Source organism: Lycium barbarum, chromosome 2 (genome assembly GCF_019175385.1).
Source record: "Lycium barbarum isolate Lr01 chromosome 2, ASM1917538v2, whole genome shotgun sequence".
NCBI lineage: Eukaryota > Viridiplantae > Streptophyta > Magnoliopsida > Solanales > Solanaceae > Lycium > Lycium barbarum.
In genome coordinates, this window is record NC_083338.1 from 87,503,777 (window position 1) to 87,515,868 (window position 12,092).

Below are 12,092 nucleotides of genomic sequence, written 5' to 3' on the forward strand. Positions count from 1 at the left end.
CCACACAACATCATCTTTCAAATAAGGGATAGAAGTAGGTTCAATAGGGTTATACTAGCTAGAGGAGGCTTTTAGAGTTTGAATACATAAGATATCACTAATTTTTGAAGGGGGTTGATTATAGGTTTTAGGGGACTAGTTATAGTGTAAACACGGTTGTTCCCTTCTGCAATTGTAACGGCCATGGTTCAACTGTTAAGGTATTGTCCACTTTGGGCCTAGGCCCGCACGGATTTGTTCCTTGGGTTTTAACCTAAAAGGCACCTCAACAGTTCATTCTGAACTCATTCTTACAAGGTCCCTAACTTTCTTCTCTCATCCCGATGTAGGATTCGCCTAAGGTATAATGTGCACTCCTTCTTCAGAGGCTTGCCCTCCGTCATGGGCGTCTCTTTCTTTTCAATAGAATGTAAAAGTCAACATCTATATACTATTTAAATAAGTCTTCTTCTTAGGAGTTTGGAGTATAAAGGTATCAAATATATAAATCTAAAACAGCGCAGAGTTGCATTTCAATGATTATTTTTTTTCGTTTTCCATTCATTGTGTTCAAATCATTCTTTACATCCAAGAATTTCAACAGCATAAGGATATTGATTATTGTTTTAGCTTCTTACTGAAAAATAGGCAGTTTTAGGGACTTTGATTATTGCTTTAGCTTCATAGTGAAAAATAGGCAGTTTTAGGGACTTTGATTATTGCTTTAGCTTCTTAGTGAGACCATTAGGAGTCATAATGGCGGACTTCAGCGCTTCTGAGAATGAATTTCAGGAATGTAGCCATTCCTTACATCCAAATTTCAACAGCACAAGGATCTGATGATTTATGACAAATAGGCAGTTTTAGGGTGACCTCGTTTGTTGCATTGGATTGTCATACTTTTACATCCAAAAAATTTAAAGCACAAGGATCTTATATTGAATTATGCTAAATAGGCAGTTTTATGGAGACCTTTATTATTCCCTTAGCCCATCAGGGGCAGTATTGGAAGATTTCAGCACTTTTTAAAGTTCTCTGGAATGTAGTCATACTTTTACATCCAAAAGAATTTAAAGCACAAGGTTCTTATTATTACTTGTGCTAAATATGCAGTTTTATGGAGACCTTTATTATTCCCTTAGCCCATCAGGGGCAGTATTGGAGGACTTCAGAGCTTCCGAGAAGGAATTTTGAGAATGTAGCCATACTAATGGCACAATACATGACAAATTTGAGATATAATTGTTTTTGAGAAAGTAACAGTTGTATGTATATGACTAAATTAGTACATAGGTTGTACTGAAAACCATATTTATATCATTACAAAAATCAGGAAACTAGCCCATAAAGTGAAATTCTAACAAGAACCTAGGATTTCTATTATGGACTCAGTATCCTCTAGGTAGATCTGCTTGCACCAAAAACAAAAAAGCTTAATGCAATTCAGTTTGATCTTCTGTACTTCGCTGCTGGTGTCTTCAAAACACCTGGTGTTCCTTTCTTTCCATATTGTCCACCAAATGCAGGCTGGGACAATCCTCCATCTATCTCTGTCTGAGGCTCCTACTCCTGCCTCCTCCCAGCTATAAAGTAACTGAGTAATCCTTTTTGGCATTACCCAAACAATGCCTCTAAGATTAATAAAAATCCTCCATAGCTGGGTTGTAATCCTACAATGTAAAAATAGATGACTAACTATCTCAACCTCTTCACCACGCAAATAGCATCTGGCACAAAGACAGAACTTTCTTTTTTTAAGGTCTTCTTGAGTCAAAACAGCTTCTCTTGCCAACAGCCAAGTGAAACATGCAACTTTGTGAGGCACCTTCACTTTCCATATGTGCTTCCAAGGCCAATGTTGCACTTGTTGGCTCCCCTGGATCAAGAGTCTGTAAGCTGAGCTCACTTTGTAAATGCCTTTGCTGTCTTCTTGCCACCATAGTTTGTCTGCTCCTTCCTGTGTTCCTTTAAATTCTTCTAGGTTTTTGAAAAATTCTGTCAATGTATTGATTTCCCAATCATTGAAGTTTCTTCTAAACTGAATGTCCCATCCTTGAGCAGTCCAGTTCTCAGCTACCTTCTTATCTTGATGTACTGCCAGTCCATGAATGCTTGGAAAGAGTTCCTTTAGACAAGTGTTTCCCAACCATTTGTCCTCCCAGAAAGAAGTGTTTTCACCATTGTTCACTTTAACAGTGGAATGGATCCTCAAGAAAGACCAAAGATCTCTTATAGATCTCCACAAGCTGACTCCATAAGGGGTGTTCACCTCCTTAGTCATCCAATTGTTATCTTCCCCATATTTTGTTTTGATGATCCTTCCCCAGTAAGGTTGAGGTGTTTGTGAATACCTCCACAGCAATTTGAGTCTTAAAGCTTTGCTCTGTAACTTTAAGTTCCTGATACCTAAACCACCTTGCTTCTTTCCCAGTATAACATTACACCACTTAACTAAATGGAATACCTTCTTATCTTGGTTACCCTTCCAAAGAAAGTCCCTTCTGATTTTATGTAAGTCTTTGGATAACTCCCTCTGGAATGGGAAAGATGGACATCATATAGGTTGGGAGTGCATCCAGTACAGAGTTAATGAGAGTGACTCAGCCCCCTAGTGATATGTATTGTGACTTCCACCTAGATAATTTCTTCTCACACTTTTCAATCACAGAATTCCAGATATTCATAGACTTTGATTTAGCACCTAAAGGCATTCCCAAGTAAGTAGTTGGCAATGAACCTACTTCTCCACCCAAAATCCTGGTCAACTCTTCCATGTTATTCGCTTCATTGATAGGAAACATATGACTCTTTTTCCAGTTAATATGTAAACCAGAAATTCCTTCAAACAGTACTAGAATATTTCTCAAAATCTTTAGTTGATCTTCATCAGCATCACAAAAAATTAAGGTGTCATCTGCATACTGTAAATGTGTAATTTCCATGTTTGCATTTGAGTTTGAGCTTGTGGCAACCTCGAAGCCTCTGATCCAGTTGTTGGTTTTTGCCACTTTGATCATATTATTCAAGCCCTCCATGGCTAATACAAACAAAAAAGGAGATAGGGGGTCACCCTGCCTCAACCCTCTATGTGTTGGGAAAAAACCTTCAGGTGAACCATTGATAAGAACCGAGAACCTGACAGTTGATATATAATACTTTATCCACTTGATCCATTTTCTTCCAAAACCCATACAAGATAGCACTTTCAGCAAAAACTCCCAGTTGACTTGATCATATGCCTTCTCAATATCAAACTTGCACAAAATTCCTGGCTTGCCTTGTTTAATTCTGGAGTCCACTGCTTCATTGGCAATTAAGATGGCATCCATGATTTGCCTATCTTTAATGAAAGCCATCTGCTGTATATCCACCAGCTTGCCTATAACTCTTTTAAGCCTCTCTGTGAGCACCTTAGAGATCAGCTTATAGACACTACCTACAAGGCTAATGGATCTAAAGTCTCTCAATTCCTTAGCACCTGTCTTCTTTGGGATTAATGCTATGTAAGTAGCATTGAGGCTTTTCTCAAAAATTCCATTAGAGTGGAAATTCTGAAAAGTAGCCATGATATCTGGCTTCAGCACATCCCAACATTTGATAAGGAAACCCATTGTATAGCCATCAGGACCCAGAGCTTTGTCCATGGCATATATCTTCAAGCATGACAACACTTTTTGTTCTTCCAAATCCCCCTCTAGAGCTGCTTTTTCTTCTTCATTAATAGCAGGACAGTTAATTAGGTTGCATGAAGGCCTCTAATCTATAGACTCAGAGTACAAACTCAGATAGACATCAATAATTTCCCCCTTTATTCTTGTTGGATCCTCCACTGACACTGTTTCTCCTTGTATCACAAGCTGATCAATGTTGTTGCTTCTCTTATGTGCATTGGCCACCTTATGAAAGAAACTAGTGTTCCTATCCCCTTCTTTAAGCCAAAGAGCCCTAGATCTTTGTCTCCATGCAATTTCTTCATTTTTAAGATGCTCTTCATATTCCATCAACAAAGATGCCTTCAAAACTGATTCTTCCTCTGTTAGCACTCTATTCACCACCACAGCATCTAGTGTAGCCAATTGACTCAGAATCTGAGTCTTTTGAAATCCCAGGTTTCCTTGGCTAGTTCTGCTCCAATCTTTCGACTTGGCTTTTAAAGATTTGAACTTACAAGCCAGAATGAAATCTGATTTGCCTGTAAAGACAAAGGAGCTTCACCAATCCCTGATTCTTTCCACAAACTCATCAGTACTCAAACCACCAGTTTTCAAATTTGAGATAGGATTTGTTGTGCTCCCACACTCCACACTGCAATTCAACGGGGAAGTGATCAGATTCCAGTCTTTGCAACAGTGACTGCTTGATATTCCTGAACTTATCATCCCATTCATGTGAGAACAGAATCCTTTCAATTTTGGATGCTATTCTATAGTTATCACCCTTATACCAATAAGTGGAATGTGAAGCCATCTCCCTATCATGTTCCCCCAGATCTTTTTTGAATATTCTTCCAGCTGTATCTGCACACCTCACGTGGTCCCACTGTGCCCTATCAGAAAAGTGCATGCTATTCTGTCCTTTCTCTGATACGAGCAACTCTTTTACCCAAAGGTCCAAAGCCGACCTCGTACCACTGGTTTCTTCGATGGCTTCAATATCTTCCGGCGACCCGAGATCAGTCACCGGTGAAACTACTTCAAAGCGAACTTTTTGTTCTACCCATATCGGAATGAAGAACTTGATGCCATCTCTCTCTATTGCTACTTCGTTGGGACAATTCTGACCATCACCTGAGATTTGAATTCTCGCCCACTTCATGTGATTCTTCAAGTCAGTCTCTTCTTCTGTCGAAACCCATCCGCCACAGAGATTCCTAATTTCTGTGAAAATCATCTGAGACCATAGTTGAAGAGGTACTCCCAATGCTCGAATCCATGTGGTTATTGCGATTTGAGTCATAGGTATGCATCCAGCTGTAGGTTTCCACCATTGAAGCTTTATTTTGGTCTTCTTCCACCTCCATTCTTTTTGAAAGATCTGTTCTGCCATGTTTCTATTTGGGAACTCGAATAGAAACACATTGTTGGCCATTTCGTAGATGTTAATCCCAAACACCACTTTCCATGTAACCACAACCCACCTCCAGATGTCTGACAGAGTGGGGACTTCTGTTTCTCCTTCAGCTAAAGACCCAACTATGCATCTCTTAAAGATTCCAGTATCCTTAACCCCAGGAGATTCTGTGATACGTATCTCTCCTTTATTGGAAGTGACTGTGGATTCTCTGAGAGTATTTGTTTGCCATTTACTCTACCTTACTGCACTGACATAAGGGTACTCTTTTTTGGAAAATCTGGGTGGTTCAGCAATCATCTGTTGGTTGGGGCATTGAATGAAACTTTCTATCTTCAATGCTATCTCTTTCCATCCTGCATTTAAAGCCAGCTCTGGGATAATAATTACTGATCTCTCCATACCATGCAGCAAAAGAATGCTCATACATCTTCCATGCTCATTTGTTTTCCTCGTACAAAAGATCTCAGATAATTTCTCCTTGGATTTCCACCTCCTGATCACATTCTTCCCATCTTTTGAAGCTTCTTTGAGAATTGAGCATATCCATCTCATGCTTATCAAACTCATAGTTGATCTTCTCATCATGTTACGACTTCTCTCAACCCATTCAAACCAGATGTCTCTGCCGACTGACCATCTGATCGGACAAGAAAGAAGAGGATTGAGATTATCACAGAAGGCGATAACTCACTGAAGGATGATGAAAGAAGGGATTATTTCTGGCTGAAGGCCACCGGAAAAAGGGTGGTCCTCCCTCCTAGTAAGTAGGAGAGAGAAGGGTCTTGGGAAATGTGCCTGGGAGCTTTTCCGATATTTCCAGCTTTCTTTTTTCCAAATTTGAGATATTATATTTTTAAGATATTCTTAGGTAGTTCAATAGTAGCTATTAGCTATGTGCTATGTGTTGCATAGACTGAACTTGTTCCTCACTATTCATGCTTAATGTTTTGGCTAACACATCAACTTCATTTCCCCGTTTAATAGATCTTCTAATTCAACTCAGGTAGTGTGCTACACCACAATTGCATAAAGTAAAACAACTGGCTTGGAGAAAAATACTTAGTAAACTACATGCAGTTGATCATTACCAAGAATGTGCTTTCGGCCATCTTTAGCTTGTAAGAGAGCTTGTTTCATGATTGGCAACGTAATTCCTCCTACCTGGCACGAGAGAGAGATTAGAAAAATGTCATTAGAAAATTTCAGACAAATAAAAGAAACCCAAGCCATTCCTGGCGTTTGAACTTGTCTAACTACTTGCAGCTGATTAACATTTAATATGATGCTTATACCTTTATGTCCATCTGAAATGCCGTAATACCAACATCATTTCCAGCAACCTGTGCAATCCAAATCATACAATTTAAGTGGCATGCCTTTCAAATAACCATCAAAAGCCAGCATAATAATGAAGTAGAACTCTTTGTACGTGCAAATACATACTCTTTATAAGCAAAAGCAGTCACGGAATGAAGTAGGCCCCAATACCGAATAGTTATAAAGATTTATCTAATTGACCCAAGCTTTGATTGCTGGTGAAGCATAGTAGATTGATTGAATAGGTATCAAACGACAAACAATCTTAGATGTTTTGTACTTTTCATTGACGTGTTTTTGTGGTAATTGGTACTTCATCCAAAGTGTCTAAATTACAATCAGTACTAGCTCCTAGCACTTCACTATCTATCTGCACAGGTAGTACTTGAGATGTTGAATTTCAGCAGCATTCATCTGGGCATGAGAGTATATAACTTTGAAGATACTCCTGTAGATACATAAGATCTCCCTTACTCCGCTCCTTCATCTGGAAAGGAACATTCAGATCTTACCAGCAAGTGAGCTTTGGACTATCTTTAGAGATTGGAAACCAAATGCTGCAATCGCTGAACTACTCCGGAAATGCAGGTTGAAGAAAGAAATAACTATGCCATCTTATTCAATTTAATTGTCCTAAACTATGCCATCTTATTCAATTTAATTGTCCTACATAGCTTCTTTTTCCTTTTTTGGTATAAACCATTTAGATCTTTGGAGAGTCACATTCTGATAGGTAATTGGAGTATCGGTTCGTTGACAGGAAAGTCAATGGATTTTGGATATATTAAAGAGGAGATTTTGTATTGTGCAGCAAGAAGAGTCTAAAGGACAGGAAGAAAAGTCTAGAGAGATTGGCGACAAATGTTTTTAGTTGTGCTACTATGGGATATATAAAGAACTTTGATAAGTGTCAGAATCATTGTGGAATTAGGGCTTACAAATATAGTGGAGAAAAAGAGAATCTGAAGTAGGATTATCTTGTCAAAAATTGTTAAGAAAATGGACCTTGGGCCTAAGTTGATCTCAAAAGCTAGCTCATGACGTGAGGATCGCTCAAAATCATATAAGGAGATATTAGTCTATTTCCTCAACAAATATGGGACTCATAAAACACCCCTTCTCCCCAGCAGGGACATTTGGAGCGTGAACAACATAACATGGGGCCCATTGGATAAACCAAACATAGGGATGGGTCTAACTCTGATGTCATGTTATGAAAATGGACCTTGGGTCTAAGTAAAACCCAAAAGCTAGCTCATAATACGGGGATTACCCAAGATTATATAAGGAGATGACAACCTGTTCCCTCAACAAATGTGGGACTCTACCAAAACTAATGTGGGGAAAGGAGACAATCAACGTCATTAGTACCTTGCTCCACAAATAGAATAAGTTGTGAATACTAAAACAACATTCTGGCAAGATAAGGATACCTTGATCCAAGAGATTACAGATATTATGATTGTAACAACTTAATATATGAGGAATAGTACAAGAAATGAAGAAATATTTTAATGTTTGCATTAACTTCAGATTTAGTTTTAGCTAAGACATACTTAATTACAGCCAAATAGACTTCATTCATACCGGAACAAGTGATAGGGACATATGAAAAGACTGGACGGTTATATCAGGAGAAGCTTTGATCACGCAACATAGACATGTGAATATGGATGTGAAGCGAGAGAGTGGAACAAAAGGAGGAGGATTGCATGCAACAAGGAATTCGGTGGTGAGCACTATACACACCAACCAAATAGTGTTTAAGGACAAGCTATTGAAGAAGGGAGTATGTGACTTGGAAGTGGATGTGGATATCATGTGAAATGAAATGACAACTTGCATTACGAAAGCAACAAATCAAGTTTTAGGTGCGTCTATAGCATAGGGCCAGGACCTCGATAACGAGACTTATGATGGTAGAATGAGAAGGTCAAAGAGCTACAAAAGCAAAAAGATAGTATTATATGAGGTTTGCAAAAGCTGAAGACTAAGAATTTTCGAATAGAATAGAAGAGTTAAGAGAGAAGCTAAGAAGACTAGTAATAAAGCCAGGGTGACCTGGCCCAGGTCTGACATGGCACAACTGTCTGTTTTGGCCCAACCCTTTTGGGCTACCTCAAGGCTTCTGTGCCCCATCATTTTTTTTCGCTTGGACCATAATTCGAAAATGTACCAAACACGTGGAGACCTGAACCGCTATCTACGGACCCCAACACTTCTGTCCCATTCCAATATGGGATTAGCCTAAGAAAACTGTCAGTGTACCCCCTCTAGTTCAAGTGTCAGCACTCTTTTGCCCCTCCACCCAATGAGGCAAGGACTTAGCATCCTCGCTTAGGTTTGTCCCACCACCAGGTCTGATACAACTTGTCACAGCTTAGGTCCAACATGGCAGCTATTGTACACTTTGGATCAACCCCTTTAATATTAAGATACACTTGCCACAGCAGCTCAGTAACTTCATAGTGCACAAATTGTTGATTTCTGATTCAAAAATAGGATTTACAACTGAGTTGCATCCCTCTTCTCTTTGAATTTCCCTGTGTCAAGCAAGCGTCTCTAACCACAAAGGCACTAACGGTACAAAACATGCTACTTTAAAGGGAAACTTGACCTTCCACACTGCTTTCCAATGCCAATTATACACCTGTTGCCAGTTTGGTTTAAACCTAAGCATGCTGATTTGACTCTGTATTTTTGTTTGCTCAGTCTTCTCCAAACCAATTTAACCATTAAAGCATTGGTCCCTTTTTACTGCTAAGTGTTTCAGAAAATCAGTAGTCTCTTAGCAGCAATTTTCTATTACTAATTACAACTGGAAAAGGAAAAACAGAAAGGAAAAAAAAAATTCAAGGATACCAACAAGGAAAACGATGTAACATTAGTATGTTCGAGCTTAACCACTTAGGGGCCGTTTGGTAGCTAGTTAGAGTTATGCAGAGTTTAGTTATTCCATATGACTCCCCTCATAAACTAATACATGAATTGATTCATAACTTATACCTGTTTTATTTATGTGGGAGTGTAAAATGATATCCAAACATCGCACTAGGTGTGCTGAATTTTTTTACAAAGCAACTAACAAGCTACCAAACGTGGTATTAGCTATGCTGATTTTTATACATGAATAATTTCCTTCCTAACCAGTAAGCAAACGACCCCTTAATTATATTTACATTTTTAAAGAAGAAAAATTTCCACGGTTTGTTTTTCATGGTTAATTTTGTTATCTTTATCTTTTCCCAGATATCGAACATGCTCTAAGTAACCAAGCCACCCTTGCGGTAATAACCCATATTAAATTAGGGGTTATTTTGGTATTTAATCAAAATAGAAAAAAAATATATAGAAGAATTAAGTGGTACAAAATAAAAGAAAAGGAGGATTAAAGGGTCCTATAGAAAAAAAAAAAAAAAAAGGAAGGAAAAAGAGATGTGGGCCAAGCCCACAAAAAAAAAGAAACAGAAAAGAAAAAGCAAATAAAGAATAAAAGGGAGTAAGAGAGTCAGACGTGAATTGCAGGAGCAAAAGCAATAGAAGCCGAACAGAGAAAAAAATAGAAAAAAACGCAGTAGAAGAAAGGGAGAAAAAGAGAGGAAGAGAAAGGAGAAAAATAAAGATTTTTCACCCAACTCATTAAGGTAATGACTCTAATCTTTTATTTAAGTTTATTACATAATTATGGGTGAATCTTTATGGTGAAAACATGGAGATATTTTGAGGAATTGAGAAAGTTTAGCTCTAGGGTTCTTCAACTAAAATCATTGATTTGAAAGGGCAAATAGCGTCGGATTTTAAACTTCTATATATCGTTGGAATCTCTCGTTAAGGCCTTTCCGAAAACATAATTCTCGTCGGGTTTTGAACACATTGACCAGAGGGCGTTTTCGTCCTTTAAAATTTGACTTTAATCGTTTAAGCCTCTAAAAACATATAAGTGGTATACCCTAAGGGTTTTGACCATTCTAAATCCGTTTTTGTGTAGTTTGAGGCAATCCGGAGACTCGAGAATGCAGTTTTGATTTATTGTGAAGTGTGCTTGAATTGTGAATTTGAAGTAAGTGAGACTTTATGCTTTGGGTACTTGCTTTTTAAAATCCGTTTTAAAAATATGTTTTGTCTGCCTGGTCCATGTGTTGGGGCAAGCGTGTGCTTGGCAGAATCAGTGGTTCTTAAGGCCAGCCGCATATACTTTATTTTCAAATACTCTAAAACTTTATTTATAAATTGTTTCGTAATGTGATACGGCTGTGAGCCATGATATTGGGGCATTGTGTATGCTTCCCTTAGCATTGTGTATGCTTCCTGACATATTTGGCACATTGTATATGCTTCCCTTAGCATTGTGTATGCTTCTTAATGATATTGGGGCATAGTATATGCTTCCCTTAGCATTGTGTATGCTTCCTGACATATTTGGCACATTGTGTATGTTGCCATGGATTCATAGTGTTGACTAATTCTTTAACTGCCACTTATGACGGTTCGTAGTGGAAATTGTGTTGAGATATATAATATATTTGATAAACAGTGGTTTGGACCTTGGTTGCTGTTATATAATGATATATTTATGCGCATAATAATTTTTGTGCTTGTTATGTGTTTGTATTTTCTAACACTTGTTCCAGGGGTATTTAAAGTGGCGGGTCGAGGATCTTACTGGGTTATATTTACGTATAGCTCACTCCTTACCTGCATGTCCATGCAGGTACTATTGGTGACGACGAAGCTAGTAGCTCACGAGTTTGCTAGAGTTGATCTATTGGTGGAGGTGAGCCGCCGCTTTGTTCGTGGAGGCTACCAAAAGTGTCTTTACCATTTATTTATTAATGTTTTTTCTTCATTTGGGATTTAAAAACCCAAGCCTTTTGTAATTCTCTTAGATGCCCCATGGTCTAGTGTGGGATTTGGGCAAGAGTATTTGGTTAATATTTTGAGACACTAATTATCCACAATTAATTATTATATTATTTGAGTGCTTATTTAATTTGGTTAATGCTGCAAAATTATGATTAAGATATGAAAATGTGGTTCGCCTGGCCGGTGGTGTGTGCTGGGTGCCAATCACGTCTAGGGGGGTATTTTGGGACGTGACAAAGTTGGTATCAGAGCTTAGGCTTTAAGTCCCAGGTCCATGGAGCAGTGTTTAGTAGTCTTGTTCATTGGTATGTAGGCGCCCATACTTATGACCTTGAGGCTACTGAACATCTAGGATGGTTCCCCTTATTTCATTCCTTATTCGTGCGTTGAGTTGAATCTAGTCTAATTGTTGTAATACTTATTCCGCAGACAGCTAGGACATGCATATCCTCCTCTGCTAGATGTGACGGTTGGTTCGAAAGTTTTTTTTTAACGTCATATGTGCAATTGAGAGTGATACTGAGTACATGGAATGTTGTGTGCGTTGATTGTAGTTGAGATTGGACCGGTGTACACTTTGGGATAGTTTTATTCACAAAGAAAATTCTGCCAAATATTTTTTTTGAATGTTCAGGAGTTAGTGAAAATTTTGAACGTTAAGAAATCGTTGAATGAAAGGGTAGAGACAGCGGGTTCCCTAGTCATAAAAAAAAAAAGTGGTCAAATGACGTAAAAAAAAAAAAATTGTGTAAAAGCGACCATCCAAATCTGGGGTTGTTGGTATAACTTTATATTATGAGTCTTATCGGTAAAGAGAAAGAAGGTAGCGGGAAAGTAAGAAGTGTAATTGCATACCCATG

The 12,092-nt window shown here is 38.3% G+C and overlaps 1 protein-coding gene across 1 annotated transcript in view; it reads right to left on the reverse strand.

Annotated features, from left to right (window-relative positions):
- Positions 1-12,092, reverse strand: part of LOC132626612 (probable polyribonucleotide nucleotidyltransferase 1, chloroplastic) — a 94,323-nt gene that overhangs the window by 5,756 nt on the left and 76,475 nt on the right. Inside the window, 2 exon segments of the mRNA XM_060341534.1 lie at positions 6,141-6,213; positions 6,345-6,392. Of these exon segments, the coding sequence (XP_060197517.1) occupies positions 6,141-6,213; positions 6,345-6,392 (121 nt within the window).